General features: G+C 36.7%; 1 protein-coding gene across 1 annotated transcript; it reads left to right on the forward strand.

The window, feature by feature from the left end:
- The first annotated feature begins 7,111 nt into the window (after positions 1-7,111).
- LOC132555505 (interferon alpha-inducible protein 27-like protein 2A) lies at positions 7,112-8,030 on the forward strand. The gene is made up of 2 exons (XM_060219854.1): positions 7,112-7,229; positions 7,708-8,030. Exons 1-2 carry the CDS (start codon positions 7,112-7,114, stop codon positions 8,007-8,009), a joined length of 420 nt encoding a protein of 139 aa, XP_060075837.1. The 3' UTR covers positions 8,010-8,030.
- The last annotated feature ends 10,848 nt before the right edge of the window (positions 8,031-18,878 follow it).

An 18,878-nucleotide genomic window follows, 5' to 3' on the forward strand; every position in this document is an offset into this window, starting at 1 on the left:
TGCTTACTTAAGGTAAAAATGGTTGTTTTCTAGGAATATTCACAGCAGGCGATAAGAATCACGTCAGCTCGATCTTCTTCAGCAGCAGAGGTCGGGGATGTCCGTGAGTAAATTCCGTAAAACATATTGTTCAAAATTTGTCAATAGTTCAACCACACTGTGCATCTTTTTTTTTAATATATAGTAATCTTATTGTTATTTTCAAAAAATAAACTAATTGTGGATGCTTTTAAAATAGCGATTTGAAAGATCGCGGCATTATTTACGCAGAAAATTGCCGCTAGAGGGCTCTAACTCTTTTCGATATTTCAGCCAATGAGAAGGCCAGGATCGGTAAATTTTGTCTGAAAGGCCGTCGCAGTAGGCTGTTCGTACTGAGTACGTTTAGCCTAAAAAGACTTATGGTCATGATGATGATGGTGATGACGATGATCATTACATTATAATTAATATGATGATGCTTTATTTCTATAATGATGATGAAGTTGTCATCCACATGACTTATGTGTGTGTGCGTGTGTGTGTTTGTCTCCTGTGTTAAGTACATGTACTGAAAAATCTTGAAAAATCATTCAGGCAACAAACAAGGTAATTACAACAAGTATAATAATTTGTGCAGTGTTATTTTCTTGTCAGCGTTGTACGCTTTTCTCAGAGATGGAGAATTTACAGTTGGCCATCATTGTTCTTCCTCAACACTCTTATAAGTAGACAATATCAGTTAAAGTGCATTTTTGGTACGACACTTAACTTAAACTATTATAAAAATGTGATTTACAACCTATGTTTCTCTAAATTCCTGTTAAATCAGATAGTCAGCTTTGTCTTGTTCACACTTTGTACTCGGACTTACAGATGAACGGTAACAAGACTGGCCCATTGTTTATATTTGCTGATATGTCTCAGTTACTTACTCCTTTTTCAGTCAAATCCATTTTACAATTTTTGAATTTGGATACCCTGTTATATAAAAGTTATAGTTTTAGAATAGGAGCTGCAACTACAGCGTTAGTCAAAGAAGTACCAAATTAATTGATTAAAAAAATGGGTAGATGGAAATTTGATGCAGTAAAAATCTACACAACATATTCTTAAGTACCTCGTCCATTTTCCATAGCAAAACCAGGTTTGAATAATTATAATTAAGTCATCAGAATACATACCACAGACCTGTTTGTATCAGATTATTGAAACTCTGGATTTCACAAGGTCATGATTTATCAAAATATACCTCAAAAAGACACTACACTAATACAATCAGGAAGGTGGGTCAGTATAATCTGCCACACTGTATTGTACTGGTAAGTTGTGGGTCAGTATAATCTGCCACACTGTATTGTACTGGTAAGTTGTGGGTCAGTATAATCTGCCACACTGTATTGTACTGGTAAGTTGTGGGTCAGTATAATCTGCCTCACTGTATTGTACTGGTAAGTTGTGGGTCAGCACAGCCTGCCACACTGTATTGTACTGGTAAGTTGTGGGTCAGCACAGCCTGCCACACTGTATTGTACTGGTAAGTTGTGGGTCAGCACAGCCTGCCACACTGTATTGTGTATAAATTTAATCAAATTTCAAATACACGAATTTCTAACACTCTTTAAAACAATAAACAGTAAACGTATTATAGAATACTTGATTTCAGATAACTCTCCCAGTTCTGTAAACACGAGACATTTTGTCATTTTTAAAGAGTTGTCTTTCTTTACTCCTGTTCTTCAAACTGAAATATTTCTCTATTGGTGTTTTGTTGATTTTGATTGATTTAAACATATTTATTGCCCCAAAATTGAGCAGAGGATTAGGCACAAGTTATTTCAACTTATGACCGCCTTTTGCTCTAATACAATACATGATAAATATTTACATGATAACATTAACAAGGCATACATAATATATTTAACATTTAGTACATTTTACTTAAAATCTGTTGCTGGATTTGATAAAAATTTGCACGTGTCTGAATACTTCTGTATTGGTGGTTAGGGACAGATTTTCATTTCCAAATAAAAATAGATGTAAATTCACTTGATCTAAGTTCAACATGTTTATACTTTGAAAAAATGATATTCTTACCCTATCATAAAGCTTACATTCTAGGAAAAAGTGCCCAACATCCTCACAGTAATGTCCACAAGCACACGATGGGTTATCAACAATCTTAACACGGAACAAATCACTTTTCAAAGAGCTGCACTGATGTCTGAGTCTCGTGTGTAATATATTTAGCTTACGTTCGCCAAAATTATAATAAGATGGAGGACAAGAATTAGCGTCATTAGATAAAGAAGATTTAAAAGCATTCAAAGATGGTAATGTTCTTATTGAATTGTCTAGCGAATTCCACAGACGTAGACTTGATGGCAGAAAAGAAGAGTTACTTAGGGAGAGTCTGAAAGAAGGAATGATATAATCATGTTGGTTCCGTAAATTATACTGATTGTTGTAACCCACTGTGTTTGGCAAAAGGGCCGATAAATAAGAAGGGGTTAAATTATTTATCATTTTGTATAAGACATTTAACTTACGTGTCTTCCTTCTCTCTGATAATGTTTCCAATCCCGTTTCAAAATATAGTGATTCATTACTAGCATACAAAGGTAAACCTGTTATAACTCGTTTTGTTTTGTTTAGTTGACAAGAATTTGTGAAACCGTAAATATTATACAATACATCAGTAAGTTTATATCAAAGTATATTCCACGGATTGTACACAAGTTAACAGCATCTTCCAACGGAAAAAATATTTGATAAAGTGTAAAAAAATGAAACTAAATTTAAAACTTACCATACGGCTGTTTTCGCAGTAGGACTCGTCAGTGATACTGAGGACTTTAAATGGCCAAATTTAAGAAGCGACTCGCAAGAGTGAAAATTGGCCGAAATGAACCCATAATCAAAAGGAAATCGTAAATTTAAATACAGAGCGTTTCCAAATTAAGATTTAATTTGATGGTTAGATTATCGGATTCTAAGTTTAAACATTTTTAAAAGAATGAAAATGTGGGAGTAATGATTAATAGCGTTACCAAATCAAAATATTACGCAATGACCATGTCAATGGCTGCAAATTAACTCGGGTTTAGGCCTACAGATCGAAATAAGGAGATTTAAGAAATCAGTGAATATAAACACGTTGTACGACTGTGACATCGAAGCCGATTGGTTTTATTTCCTATTAAATGGTGTTATGCTTACAAAGATTTACGAGATAAATATATAAAAGGGAGAGATGGTGAGGGAATTCTATTAGGATACGTTTAAATTCATGTTTAAGTTTCAACTAAAAAATGACACAACTAATTTTCATCTAAAAATTATATATTTGTAAAGAAGAAATGTTAAATTTACTGATCAGAGGCAAACAGTTTAGAATTTTTATCTACAAATGAGATATTAATATTTTTTCTGAAATGCCGATATGTAACCTATGGTTAAAAAATCGTTCACTAGGAGCAAGAAATCAGCGCATTCGCGATTCGATATGTCCCTCAATTGCTAGTTGACATGGCTGTGCCCATGAGAAGGATATATGTGTCTAATAGACCTGAAATACATACGAAAGAACTCTCGGTTGCTCCTTTAATTTGGTGAGAAAAGCGAAAGTAAAACTGCCGGAAAAATTCCCAGTATTCAGGTATTTCTGCCTTCCCATGATGCCCCACGCTCCTCTTGCCATCACTACCGATGGCCAAAAATCTAATACGTCTAATGGACAAACCACTAGATACAAGCGCGTAGGTACAGACAATACTTTATCGCGTATAAAGGCCTGATACAATGTATTACTCTTACGTTAGACTTACGCAAGTCACATTTTACAGCAGGAAAAAAATAACTTTTGATATATTGGTGTAGGAGATACCAACAACACAGAGAGAACAAAATAACAAAGGATGTATAAGGTACGTCCATTAGACGATTAGAAACAATAACTAAGGATAATATTACTTTACCATTTTTATTAACTTAGTATTTCAGTCATAAAAATGTAGAATTTTCATATCTAAAATAGGCGAATTTGCGCCCTGCTTGTTTTTTAGTTGATATGATAATACTCCAAGGTCTAGACGTTTCTGTAATATATGTTTACGTTTCTTTTCTTGTAAATTCTTGAATTAATACATATAAGATCTAAGGTGAAAAAACATAAAAATTACTATTGGAAAAAAATCATTGTGAAGGCGGTGTCAGACTCTGTGGAAATATATACCTGAAGGTAATCAATTAAAAAATAAATTAACCAATTGCATAATATAATGTGCATCTTATTCTCTATGTCTTTTGTATATGCTGTGTTGTAAATTCTGATCTCACCATACTACCCTACCTGATCTACTCATATAGCGATCACTGATAATTGATCAGTTAGCTGGCGACCGCGCGACTCAGGCTGATTCCTCAGTCGTACTGAACTTTAAATTTATTATTTGACCTTTTCTTCAAATCTACACTGAGTGGTATTCATATCTGAACTTCTCCTATACGAAAAAAATAGATAACAAAGCATCCTTATCTATCTATATGTCATTTGATATAACACGAGAAATAGGATAAAGTAGTCGATAAATATTGGATTTGAGTGGGTAACATTCCGATCCATTAGACGTATGAGATATTCGGGAATCGTTTGTGTTGCGTTAATTGGCCTCTTCAGAACAAACACGTACATAACAGAGATAGAGACTACAATCAGTCTCCTACAGGTACGTAATCTTTAAAAGGTTTCTTATTGTGTGTGTGTGTATATATATATATATATATATATAAACCATTTTCTTGTCATTTTCTGTATTTTTCATGTATATAATATAAAGCAATATGAAAACACAAACGAATAAGGTATAGTATTGTCATTCTTTTCATGGTTGTCATGTGCATTGTCTAATTGTTGTTTTGAAAATCAGTAGTAATATCTTTGTTTATGATACATTCCTTAAAACACCTTCGGATATAAAAATCTTGAGAGACATTTTTTTTGCAATTTGTGCAGTATTATTGGTTCGATATGAGAATTTATGGAGTACAAAAAGGAACTCCGCCCTCGGTCGATCTTTATTTTTGTACTCAATAAATTCTCATATTGAACTAATAATAGTGCAATAGTTGTTTTCTTACATTTCATTTGAATTTTGTAAAGTGAAACAAAATGCTTCGTGCTAGCTTCCTCTTTGACATCTAAAATTACAAATTATGGGCGCTGAAAAAATATTTTTGATTGGTTAAAAACATGCGTGACGTAAAGAAAATTCACCTTTATTAAATTGAGCAAAGCGGTGCAATAATCCGGTTTACAGTGCAATATCAATTAAAATCGTAGAACGCGTGACCGTGTCTCGACAAATGTAAAGTAAAAAGAAAATGTGATAAAAGTTAATATTTACTTTTTTGCATTGAACTCAAATATGGACGGCTGCCAGCACTATACACATCTGTATTATGATGCGTCATATCTATTTTTAATATTCTGATATTACAGGAAATGAAACGAAAATGTTCGGCTGATATGGGTGGTATATATACACTTTTTGTAAACGAGATAGACAGAAGACATTTCTGAAAACGCTTAAAGATCGGGGACATATTGTTTTGTACTGCCTGTTCATCTGTTGTCAACTTTAGCCTTGCCCATAACTACCTGCCCGTATGATGATGCGTCATATCTATTTTTAATATTCTGATATTACAGGAAATGAAACGAAAATGTTCGGCTGATATGGGTGGCATATATACACTTTTTGTAAACGAGATAGACAGAAGACATTTCTGAAAACGCTTAAAGATCGGGGACATATTGTTTTGTACTGCCTGTTCATCTGTTGTCAACTTTAGCCTTGCCCATAACTACCTGCCCGTAAGAGGAATGGCCTTAAGTGTTTCACATAGTGTGCATGCAATATAATTGGCACACTTTTTACACAGTACAGTTTAAATGTTAAACAGAATCATATTGCAACCGGGGCATAGTGTGTGTTAAACAATTAGTATAGCAAGTTCTACATGACTTAATGGTATGGAAAACATCTTTAAACCAAATTTGATAGTGGATCTTTACCGACATCTCTAACTTTATATCTTGATGATAACCAAATTAATAAACGATAAGGTGTTATTTTGATCAAATATTGAACACACTACATAATTCAAAGGACAAAATAATAATAAAAAAAAACAGCCTGTTTATTGCATCATGCTCGATTTGTAATAGGGCGAAATTGTGTGACGGAGATACTGCTTTGCCACTGGTTAGATAATGTTTACTTAAGATTCATTTTCTATTTACATCTCCAAAATATACATCTAATATGTACAAAACGCCCATGTCTCGTCCACGTCTATATGATTGTGATCACACCTTTACTCTCCCGTGTCTATACCACGACTCTAACACACCTTTACGCTCCCGTGTCTATACCACGACTCTATGATTGTGATCACACCTTTACTCTCCCGTGTCTATACCACGACTCTAAGATTGTGATCACACCTTTACTCTCCCGTGTCTATACCACGACTCTAACACACCTTTACTCTCCCGTGTCTATACCACGACTCTATGATTGTGATCACACCTTTACTCTCCCGTGTCTATACCACGACTCTAAGATTGTGATCACACCTTTACTCTCCCGTGTCTATACCACGACTCTAAGATTGTGATCACATCTTTACTTTCCGGTATCTTTACCACCACTCCTCTCTCAGAACTCTTATCAACCTTTCATTTTCTCGTTCACCTCCACGACCTCACATCATACTCTGTTCCCACGACCCTGTTTACCATCCATAATAACTCTCTCTCTTTCTAATTTTCTATTAATTTACTGTCCACCTCACCAATCAAGTCACTTTACTTTCTAAATAATCACCTTGCTAATCTTTTTTAAGCAACCACCTCACATCGCTGTACACTCTCTGATTTACACAGCTGACGCTGCTCTCTTATCAGCAAATTAGTCGGATTCATCGGACGCTCTTTCAGTCTCTCTGCCTAAATGTATTTCCCCCTACTCTTAAAGATAACACTCGTCCACAATTGTCCATATTATGACATCACTGTCTTTACGTTTCGTATTGGTGGTTCTTTCGCTGTTTCAGATTGATATAGAAAATGAATGTTATGCGCCTTGCGACCCGTGGAGCTCGACCTGTTATTTTGGGATGTCGCTCCTACCAACCACAGTCTAGTGGGAACAGCACGCAGTGGCAACGTCAAGAACCAACAAGAGGTAATGGCGAGCTTAACACATAGATAGTGTCAACGGGAAGAAGAAGCCTTATTGATTCTAGCTAGGCCACCTATATTTCTATCTGTGCCTTAGTATAGAAGTATTCAGATATCCAGTCTATATATCATCATCATCGTCGTCGTCGTCGTCTTTATGAAAATCTGGTTTCACGTAAATCGTAATGTCCTAGTCACCACTTGTATATCTGGACTAGAAGGAGCGCTTTGTATTAATTACTAAATTGTTCGAACTTACACTCGCGAAAGTCAGCAGATGTATTTATTTTGGGAAATGAATTCATATCTACTCTAAGCTTGTTCCCCCTCCCCCTCCCCTCATCCATGTATAATATATATAGATATATAAATGCCATATTGTTGAATAAAATACTAAAATAATGTTTAATCGGACGGTTTCGTCCTTTTTCGGACTCTACAGTGACTTTATTTGTTATGACTGATATGTATTTCAAAATTAGATTTCAGCACCGGAAATGTATACCTGGACGTGACCATTGTCGTAGGATCTGGAATAGGGGCAGCGTCATCGATTCCTACCGTTCTCAGTGTCGCTGGGTTTACTGAGGCGGGAATAGCTGCAGCATCTCTGGGCGCAAATTTGATGTCCGTGTCAGCAATATACAATGGCGGCGGAGTGGCGGCAGGAGGTATTGTGGCAGGTCTGCAGTCTGCAGGTGTTTTGGGCACCAGTGCTTCGACCCAAGCAGTTGTAGCTCTGGGAGTATCAGCAGTCACTGCGATCACTGGATATTTCTTTTAGATTGGAGGTTATAAATACTGACGTAGGACTGTCTTGAGTGCCATATTTTTCAACAATTTTCGGAAATGAATAAACTTCAATAAAGATACTACATGTACATGTTTTTTTTCCCTTTATCATTTCTTTAAGTTTGTTTCAAATAAAATTACAAACTATTTTGATAAAAAAAATTGCCCCGTTATCCACTAAGTCGAGTGAAATCTATATGGGGCCGCAATAGCACAGTCGATCAGATCGGTAGCCGATACAACCTAAGGTGAAGGTCAAGGAAATGTGGTTGACACTTCCACTCCGTGGTGGTTTGTGTTGAAGTTTAGAAGCGGCCGGTGTTGACGTGGTTATGGCCTTTGACATCTCATTGCCAGCTGTTCACGGAGCAATATTTAAAATAAAATAAACAAATGGATCTTAGCAAGTAAACATGATTTTTTTCGACATAATGAATGAATTTACAAAGTAATTGAACGCATACGACAAGCCATACATGATTCGTAGTTGCGTTATAGTCACAAAAATAAAACACGCCATTGGGTGAAGCCACCTTAATGTTGCTATGGATTGAACAGTGACGTCATAACTAGAACAACTTCTCTTCATTATCGTCAATAACAATTCATATCGCCTAACCACAAACACAGAGACAAGTAACGATGATGAAATGACTAGTACATTTGTATACTACATGTATAAGTCCCTCTCACAGAAACACAGGGATATGTAACAATGTTTCTGTTGGAGTATGGGGTCTCTCTGGATATGTAACAAGTATGATATAATTAGTATGTCTCTCTACCGTGACAATGTTTCTCTCTGACAAGTCTCTCTCACAGAAACACAGGGATATGTAACAATGTTTCTGTTGGAGGGGGTGGTGTAGTATAATATAATTAGTATGTACCGTGACAAGTCTCTCTCACAGAAACACAGGGATATGTAACAATGTTTCTGTTGGAGGGGGTGGTGTAGTATAATATAATTAGTATGTAACGTGACAAGTCTCTCTCACAGAAACACAGGGATATAAAATAACGTTTCTTTGTGAGAGGAATGGTGTAGTATACTTAGTATAAATGTATACAAATACTTCCCCAGAAACACCTGTTCCTGTAACACAACTAAAGTATTAAACGATTTATGGCCAGGTGGGTTTGTCTGTTTCAATGCAAATTATACTACCATAACACGATTATTATGCTTTGCTCATTACAAACTCCCATCCCTTCACTTCTCCTCCTCCCACCCCCTCCCAACACTTTGCCCCGTTTTTCATCATTATTATCACAAGCTAACCATTAAGAAGCATTTACACATTTATGCATTTAAAATGCAGCTTTGTCTTACAAATGATAATTTTAAGGTGTCCTAATATTGGCCATGGGGACAGGAAAACTGTCTTATCCGAGTCCTTGTTTAAAACTACACTGTATCATTAATTATTCACCGCTTGCTCCACAGTACATAGGCAACTAACCTATAGATATTCCGGTAGTAGCTTGCAACCAAGAGAAAAAGTAGCTGATAAATTTCTGGAATAATTTTCGAGTCGTTCTGAAGCTTTGCAATACCGACTCTTTCTTTTCTCACCAACTGGACATACAGGTTCGCTGACGCCAGCCTCCTAATGTTACTCTGGCCCAGCTGAGAGCAGCCCTCTTGGAAGAATGGGCCAACATCCCAATAATGAGGATAAACACTCATGATATCCATACCCAAGAAAATCAGGTCTGTTGAGAGAGGGAATGGAGGACATACCTGGAATTGACTAGCCAGCTCCCACAATCAGTCCATTTCGATTTCAGATTACAGAGTTTTCTTTCAATTCCTTTAATTACTCCTAAATCACTTACCAGATACGAATCGTTGATTTTGTAGGTTCTGTATGGATTAATCTTCATTCTTACTTTAAGACATTATACTTGACGTCTTGCCTAGAATCATCTTCAAAGTTTACCCTGTGTTTCTTTATCCCGCGAGTAAAGTAACTAAATACTGAATAATTCAGTTTGACTACATTAAGCACTAAAACATATGTAAATGATTTAAATCATTATATTGGATGATTTAACACTATCCGCTAACATATTTGTAAAACCATTATGATATAAAAGTACCTAAAATAGAATTATATCTGAAATAAAACTAGAGTATTTGAAATAAAGAGAAAAAGTATGTCATCATTGGTTAGGAAAATGTCACATTTCTGGTGATTGATAACAAATCTACTCTATTATTATCGATGAGAAATGATTAATAGCCATTTCAGTACCATTTAATTTGATTAACTTTAGGCCTTATTCACAATATGAATATTGTTTAAACATATCCTTAAATATATATGTATAAAAAGAAGTATCCATTTTTCCATTCTTCGTTGAATCTTTCTAAATAAGTCTTTCCATTTGCTGTAGCAATATATTTTTTAACCTTATGATGATCCTTAATTACAATTACCAATGCGTTTATGACAAGGGAATTCTTAAAACATCTAGAATTATAAATGTACTATTTAATGATAGTGTTAACCTCATTATCAATTTTGATATACTTGCTCTTAAATGGCCAGAAACCAAAAATAAAGGACTTTTTGTTGATAGTTAATGGGATAAGTAATGCCTTTAAGAGAATTTCTCAGTTTTGTAAACGATTCTGGACTTGTACACATTACCACAGTATTTGTCTTACAGTTTCTGTCTCATATAAAGAGAAAGTACGACTATCACCAATGTTTGCCTTATACAAAAAAAAAATTGAAAGAATAGAAAGTGATTGATTTAGAATCTTTGTACATATCATTTATTACTCTAACACCTTTTGAGAACCAATCTTTGTAGAAAAATAAGTGCCCACTAATAATCACACTTGTGTTGTACAAGAGAGGGTTTTTCAGAGGAGAGTTGTCTACCTTCAACCTTAGAATAAACCATCAATATTTTTCCCATGCTAAAAAGCATCGCTCCAAAACTTATTTTTACATTTTTCCTGACATTTTTTAAGTCATTACTTCCACAATTTACTGCAAGATCAACATTGACAATTTTTTTAAATAAAATTTTCCAAAATAGTTTTTAATTATAGGATTTCATTTTTATTTTATTAGTTTTCCCATTCCAAAAAGGTGAAAAGAATTGTGTTTTAAAAGGTTAATGAGAACAGTACATGAAATTGGAAGGGCAATAAATAAATTATTGAATTTTGAGATGAAAAGTTACTTCATAATATGTATCTTTCCAATTGGAGACAGTAATCTTCTACTCCAAGTTTTGATAAGAGATTTAAACATTATCAACATTTTGTCATAATTTCGTTTAGGAATTTCATGCAGGTTAACACTAAAATCAATCCCTAATAGAGAGAATTTATCCCTTCCCCACTGTAAATTCAGTTCTGGTAAAATAGTGTCTGTACAATGTTTCTTACTACCAATCCAAATTACCTGTGTTTTGCTAGTATCAATTTTCAGACCAGAACTATTTGCAAACAAGTTAAGCTCACTTTAGATTCACGTCAAGATTTTTCTGACCCATCGAGTATTAAAGAAGTATCGTGAGCATACTGAGACAGAAGTATTGGAAAATCACCCAAAGATGTACCATTTATATTTTTGTTTTCTCTTATTCTAATTGCAAAAATTTCCGTGTATAATATGAAGATGTAGGGTGCAATTGGGTCGCCTTGTCTGAAGAAATTAGACAAGTTTCCCTCTTGATCAATGGCCGAACTGACATTTTTGTGCAGAGATTTGACCCATTTCCTAATACACTCCCCAAAGCCAAAAAATTAAGTGTTTTGTCTATACATTTCCATGAAACTGAATCAAATGCTTGCTCAAAGTCAATCATAAGATTTACAAAATTACCTGTGGACATAGTCCTGAGGTATAGCATCGGATAGACTTTCACCAGGCACCTACCGAAAACAGAAAAGTAGAATCTCATTCCGAAAAAAATCGGGACATTAATATTAAACAGAATATTAGGTGCGATATATATTAAATGTAGCATAGGCCTACCACCTAAGGTTAGAAAACGGAAGTAACTCTGTAGTTCAATGATAATAAAGATAATAACTATAATGTATTTTTAGTTGTGTACAAACAGTAACACACGTGCGAATTAAATAAATACAAAAGTATACATTTATATATGAATGAACAGAACTTAGCCAATGCCTTAATCAAAGTTTTCTCATAATAGTCTAATCAAGTTTTTTTTTTCGTAAATAGAAAAGAAAACCCGCGACATCTCACCTACTTTATTATCAAGCCCTTTAATCCCAACATATTATGGAAAAACACATTGGCGCTCAATACGACTTAACACTTCTAAAAAATGTGTAAAGTACAGTACTTGAGGTCGAATCAAGACATACTACAGTCTGGTGACCGGGTTATATCCCCGGAAGAGTCCATCACCGGTTACACGGCCGAATCTAACACTTACATAGTTTTCTAGTCCATACTAGCTCTGGAACTCTTCAAATTTACGTCATTCAACAAGAACTCATCATTCATCTGGGTATCAAATGGAGGTCTACGCTTTCTTTAGTCCGTTAGAATCACGTATAAATTCCTGTCTGAGCTGAAAGTGTCTATAAGCCTCCTCAAGTCTTTCCTGGTTGAATTTGGTTAGGTCCTCAAAATTGTATTACCAGTTCCTTTCAAGACCTTTCTGTTCTTCAAAATCTCGTGTTTAAAAATTTCACAATAACACTGCCGTTCCTCCCATTGTGTGATGTCAATATCATTTCCGCTAAGGGGAACATTTAGTTTGAAATAAATGAGTCTCACAAGGCAGTCCTTACATTCTCCGACTCTCTATCTCTTTCTCGGATCAGTTAAACCGAAAATTCTAATCAAATTCTTCCGTTCGTGTTGCTTCAAGTCATTGAACTTTTCACACATGACTTTCTCAGACCTCTTCTGCACACCGGGTTTCTAGATTTCCAACCGTTTCTCGCAGTTCACCGTTTCAGTTTCCAATTTAAAAATTCATTCTTCTGATATGTCCAACAACTCACGATTCTCGTTTCTGATATCTTCTTTCAACTTGACAAATCTTACTTCCATTCTGTCTGTAATCTGAAAAATTTTCTTGTCCATATCTGCTTTCGTAACAAGGTTTCCAAGAATCTCGCAGATCTCATCCAACCTCACCTCGGTCTCCTTGGTAGCAAAACCTCTAACAGACTTTCCCATCATGAACACAAAAGACCAATACTATATACTTGTACGCAGGTATATAGATACGATATAAAAGTCGATTGTTCACGAGCTATACAATAGCTATATATAAGATACTGGGCGTGTCATTAGTCACGTGGTATGGCCTAATCCATTGTTCGTTCTCAACATCCAAAAAGTCATTTTCCGATAAAAAAATCTTTTCCAACGATTTGAAATCAAAACATGTTTACAACACACAGTCCGAAAAATAAAATTTTCCTAGTCCTAGGAATTATATAAATCACTCATGATAGTCAAGGCGAATTTTCCATCTCAATCCAGGTCCGCATGACCTTGACCTCCCAAAAAAGTGATTAATATGGTGAGTTTTTATGGTCGCAATCATAGGAAAATATCTATACTGAAAGGATAAAGAAACGTAGGGTAATATTTATTCCGATATTTTGAAAACGCGTTCTCCAAATAAAGCGAAACTTTGTGGATTGAGTAATTAGATCACATTACACCTTGTCATGTATCGAAAATTTAGTCACGGTACAGTTCGCAGCTCTGGTAAATGGAGGAAGGAAAAAACAAGAATCTCGTGCGCCGTGTTGTTCTGGTCTCATGCAGCGTTGGTCAAGTCACTCTTCGTTAGTCTTTATACAGACCAACTGCTTCCCTAAAATTAATTGATTAATTAATTTGATTCGTTTTAAGAATGGCACGACTCACAGAAGTTCAGAGGGGTCAGGCCATTCAGATTCTGATGCAAGGACAGCTGCAAAATCAGGTTGCTAGGCACTTTGGTGTTAATGTTTCCACCATAGAACGTCTTGTAAGACGTCTTCGGGAAACTGGGCGATTGGCCGATCGACCTAGGTCAGGACGTCCGCGCGTAACGTCACGACGTCAGGATCGCTATATCGTCGTCTCTCATGTGCGTAATCGGCGCCTTACTGCCGTTGAGAGTGCACTTAATGTTCGTGGAAATCATGGGCGTCCTATAAGTTCAAAAACTGTAAGGAATCGATTACGAGAAGTTGGTGTAAGAGCACGTCGCCCCTACGTAGGTCCACACCTTACCCCTGCTCGACGTCAGCGTCGTATGGCCTGGGTCGCTGCACATGCTCCACGACGGTTTCCACTGAGGCAGTGGAGACAAGTTTTCTTCACGGACGAGTCTCGATTCTGTCTTTATCGATCTGAAGGCCGTCAACGTGTCTACCGACGTCGTGGCGAACGTTTTACGGACGCTTGCGTTGTAGAGAGGGATAGGTTTGGGGGTGGTTCAGTGATGGTGTGGGGAGGAATCTCACACGGGTTAATATCACAATTGGTTGTTATTGATGGCAATTTAACAGCAGCTAAGTATAGAGATGAGATCCTCCGACCCCATGTTATCCCTTTCTTACAGCAGCATAATCTAACCCTCCAGCAGGATAATGCTAGGCCCCACGTAGCAAGGATTTGCCAAGTCTTTCTGTCCAACAACATTCAACCACTAGATTGGCCGCCATATAGCCCTGATTTGTCCCCAATCGAGCATCTTTGGGACCAGTTGGATAGACAGGTTCGAAAGCGCCAGCAACCCCCTGCTACTCGAGAGCAGTTGACCAGAGCTCTGATTGAAGAGTGGGACAACATCCCCATAAGACGGATTAGCGCTCTCATGAACTCTATGACCAGAAGAATAAGGGCCGTGACCACAGCAAACGGCGGACACACAAGATATTGATGACTCAGTTCAATTTCAATTTCAAAATCCTATTGGTCCATTCAATTTAATCGTTAGTACCTCTAAACCAATTGTTAGATGCAAAATACAGACTGGAAATTTTTAAGCTTTAATTTATCTGTAAGTATACAGAATTTCCTTTTAAATGAAGCCTGATATCATACTTAATTTCTGGTTTAAAGTTCACCCTGCGTTTCTTTATCCTTTTAGTATATATTCCATGTCTACTATGAAATAAAATTAGGATAAGGATGTCTAGTTATTTCTCTGTTGAAAAATTCTTCCTCAAAAATTTCACTAAATTTATGGTAGACTTCATCTCCAGCTATCTTTATTAAGTTTGATCATGGGTTACGAAAAGGTGAAATAGAATTGATTTGTAAAATCTCCCTTACTCAGGACTTTACATGTTTGTTTGTATACTGGGTTTAATGGGCATTACGCGGGATCTTCTTGTAATGACTGGTGGTTACCTCACTGAACAACATACGAGAGGCTCATTGCATGGCATCAACGAGCTGGAGTCAAGTGTCTTGCCCCAGGATACAACCAGGACAGGTCATCTTCTCAGCTTCCAGAGAAACAATCCTTAACAGGTGTAGAACGTCGAACCACACACTTTGGATCTTCCATACAAGGGTGATCTTTTCCACATCTGCTCACAAATTTCATCATTTTTTAAAAAATATATACATGTATTAACCGGGATGTAAACTTGAATGTTACAAAGAATTATTCCAGATAGTGAATGTATCAATGTACATGCATTCGACTAATATATACATATTGATTTCTCCTATCGATCTGGTTGCTACATTAAGTAAATAACGGAGCTAACGTATCCATGGAAACATATTTCATTACCATTTTACCAATCAAATATAGAAAACGTATCGGTCGCGGTCTTTTTTTTTTAATCAGTTTTTGTATAAAACGTCAATGATACCGTCTTTATGGAAACATGGGCAATCCCATCGAATTCACTAGTGGCATTGCAGTGAGTTTTAACTGTTCGAGGAGAAAGAAAAGAGGATCTTGATGACTGGTGTCATACATATGTATATATTTATCACGTAATCCGACCGCTAATCTGTGAATTCGCCAATGATATATTTTGCTAGTGTGATAAACCCTGGAATGTTTATCATTGGCTGTGTCAGTCAGTTATCGGTTATGACGTTTTGACACAAACAATGACGTCACGTCAAGAATTGAAAATGGCGGGACAAAATGGCTGTCTGTGTTTGATTTTGCCCTATGCATTGTTTCTCTCAAACTTTTGAAACAACTATCTTGTTCTTCATTATACGATTGTGCTAAGGGTCTAAATGTTGAAACCCTGAAGGCGACTGAGGAAAATCCAAAGTGATCGAAAGAAAAGTCAAAATCTAGATGGAAAGTAGCAGTTACAGGGCCATATGAAAAACGGCATTATACAGCTTAATGGATTTTTAATTACATGTATGAGTGAAAAATGGAGAAGGAAGAAAAAGTATCGCTACTTTAAAAATTTATACTGATTTTTCTAATCTTATTTTATAAATAATTCTCAGTTACATTTTAATTTCTTTCGTGGTAATTTTAGACTACCGTACTGATTAGTCTTGAGGAAAATATCTAATGCTCGGGAAGCATATGCAGCTATACTCGGCGCCAATGAAAACGCAACACTAAAAATTTGGACATAATATATTCTTCACAACAAGGATTAGGTTCTTATTCTGCTGTATTTAGCCACAACACAATGCACTACAAAACTAACGAAATAATGGTTGAGTAATATCAACTCCTTGTCGTACCACAGGGCATTGTCTTAAAAGCATGAGTTTGCACGTCGGCGCTCTAAAGTGCGTTATATCCTTGCTCAGTCACTATTAGTGAACACTGTAGTTACAGTCAGACATTTTTCCGTCATCATTTTTTTTAAATTGTCATCATTATTTGCTACAAATGCCTCGACTGACAGACAATGAAAGACACGAAGCTCGGGGTATGCTGGCAGGAGGGCTTTCTCAGAGGGAAGTTGCCAGGAGAATGGGTTGTTCTGCTTCCACAATCAATCGACTGGCAGAACGAGTGCGACAAACCAGATCCGTGAGAGATCGACCTCGGCCGGGGCGACAGAGAGTGACGACGCCAAACCAGGACCGTTACATTCGACTAAGTCACCTGCGAGATCGTTTTCAAACCGCGACAAGAACGGCTAGACAGACGATAGGAAGTCGTGGCAGACGTTTGTCAGCTAGTACTGTGCGCCGTCGCCTTCGCACAGCCGGATTGGCGTCGCGCCGTCCATTTAGAGGAAACGAAATGACTCAAATTCGCCGTCAAAATCGTCTGAATTGGACAAGACAGCGCCGAGGATGGACCCAACGTCGGTGGGCTGGCGTCCTGTTCACCGACGAATCGAGATTCCGCCTCAGAGGAAATGACGGTAGAATTCGAGTGTGGCGACGTCGAGGTGAAAGGTTTTTGTACTGCTGTGTAACGGAAACGGATAGGTGGGGCGGGGGCAGTGTGATGGTGTGGGGAGGTATCTCTTTTGCATACCGTACCCCTCTAGTAATTATTGACGGCAATCTAACAGCACAGCGCTCCATCAACTAGGTTTTAACTCCTGCTGTTATTCCATTCTTTGCTGGACACCCAAACGTAGCGTTATTACAACAGGACAATGCACGACTACATACCGCTCGTATCACTACAGACTACCTTCAACATCAGAACATCGCAACCCTTCCGTGGCCCATGTTTTCCCCGGATCTTAGTCCGATCGAGCATCTTTGGGACCAATTGGGTAGGGCTGTGAGAGAGCGACCACGACAGCCCCAGACGCGTCGGCAGCTTGAAATCGCTCTTCAGGAAGAGTGGAGGAACATTCCTCAAATCAAAATTCAACGCCTTATTCGGTCAATGCCTCGAAGATGCCGCGCTTGTGTCGCTGTAAATGGTGGCCACATTAGATATTGAACGTGGTAATTTTGATTTTGGGGGTATGGACATTAGTCACCGGAAATCAAAGTATTCCCATGATGTAGTGCTGATTGCATTGAGTGAATTTTGTTATGGACATAATCAACTTTTAGGTATTTTATTAAATATAGTATTCAAAACTATAACTGGTAAATTTTGACAGTAATTTAAAGGTGTTGCGTTTTCATTGACGCCGAGTATATTTTTTCTACAAGATACCAAGGGTGACGTCCCCTTAAAACCCCAATATACGTAAAAATCACTATAAAAACAAACTTTATCTTATTTTCCCGTAATATATGTAACAAAACGAATACTTTCCTTTAATTAAAAAAAACTGACTGTTTTCAATTTAAATAAAAATTGAAAAAATCGGAAAATAAACAATGTGGGACACACAATAATTCACACCGCTCGTAGCGATAACATTGCGCATGCGCATATTCCGCGTGTGTAAACATGGCAGACACAGTATAGACGTTCACCAGTCGCTTCCTTTTTTTCCAATCATACATCAGGCCAGTTCTGAATTCCTACGTTATAATTGTGCGTCGTATCGTTTCTTAACTAATTATTCCTTCTAATAATTTCCCAAAAACTGAATGTTTATCACAGAAATACATCAAGTCTTCGACAAGACTTCGCAAACAATGTTTGTAAACAAAAACTTACCGTAGACATATCTGCATGTGCTTCCTCTATAAGTAGAAACCTCAACTTTCGCGAGATCAGGTCATGAACTTCCCGACGTGGTTCGGCAACAATCGTAATTTCGATGGCGGAGTGTTTAAAATGGAGGTGTGTTTACAAATAACGAGTTTCAACTGCTCATATATCAATACATTATGCGCAAAGTCATGGTAACTATTGTTTGAATAACTTAATTTTAACTACATCTTAGAGAATATCTCAGTAATTATGTGTGATTCTACACAATTTTTTTTATATAGATTTGTGTTGTAGCCTACATATAGTGTTTATATGTTACACAATTACT

Source organism: Ylistrum balloti, unplaced genomic scaffold (genome assembly GCF_031769215.1).
Source record: "Ylistrum balloti isolate Yb309-2 unplaced genomic scaffold, AGI_CSIRO_Ybal_v1 Utg370502, whole genome shotgun sequence".
NCBI lineage: Eukaryota > Metazoa > Mollusca > Bivalvia > Pectinida > Pectinidae > Ylistrum > Ylistrum balloti.

What these genes read in the sequence shown, in the direction of transcription:
- LOC132555505 (XM_060219854.1), top strand. Translation starts at nt 7,112, where the DNA reads ATGAATGTTATGCGCCTTGCGACCCGTGGAGCTCGACCTGTTATTTTG. An exon ending in ACGTCAAGAACCAACAAGAG is followed by an intron (nt 7,230 to 7,707) that starts GTAATGGCGAGC and finishes TTTCAAAATTAG; the next exon opens with ATTTCAGCACCGGAAATGTA.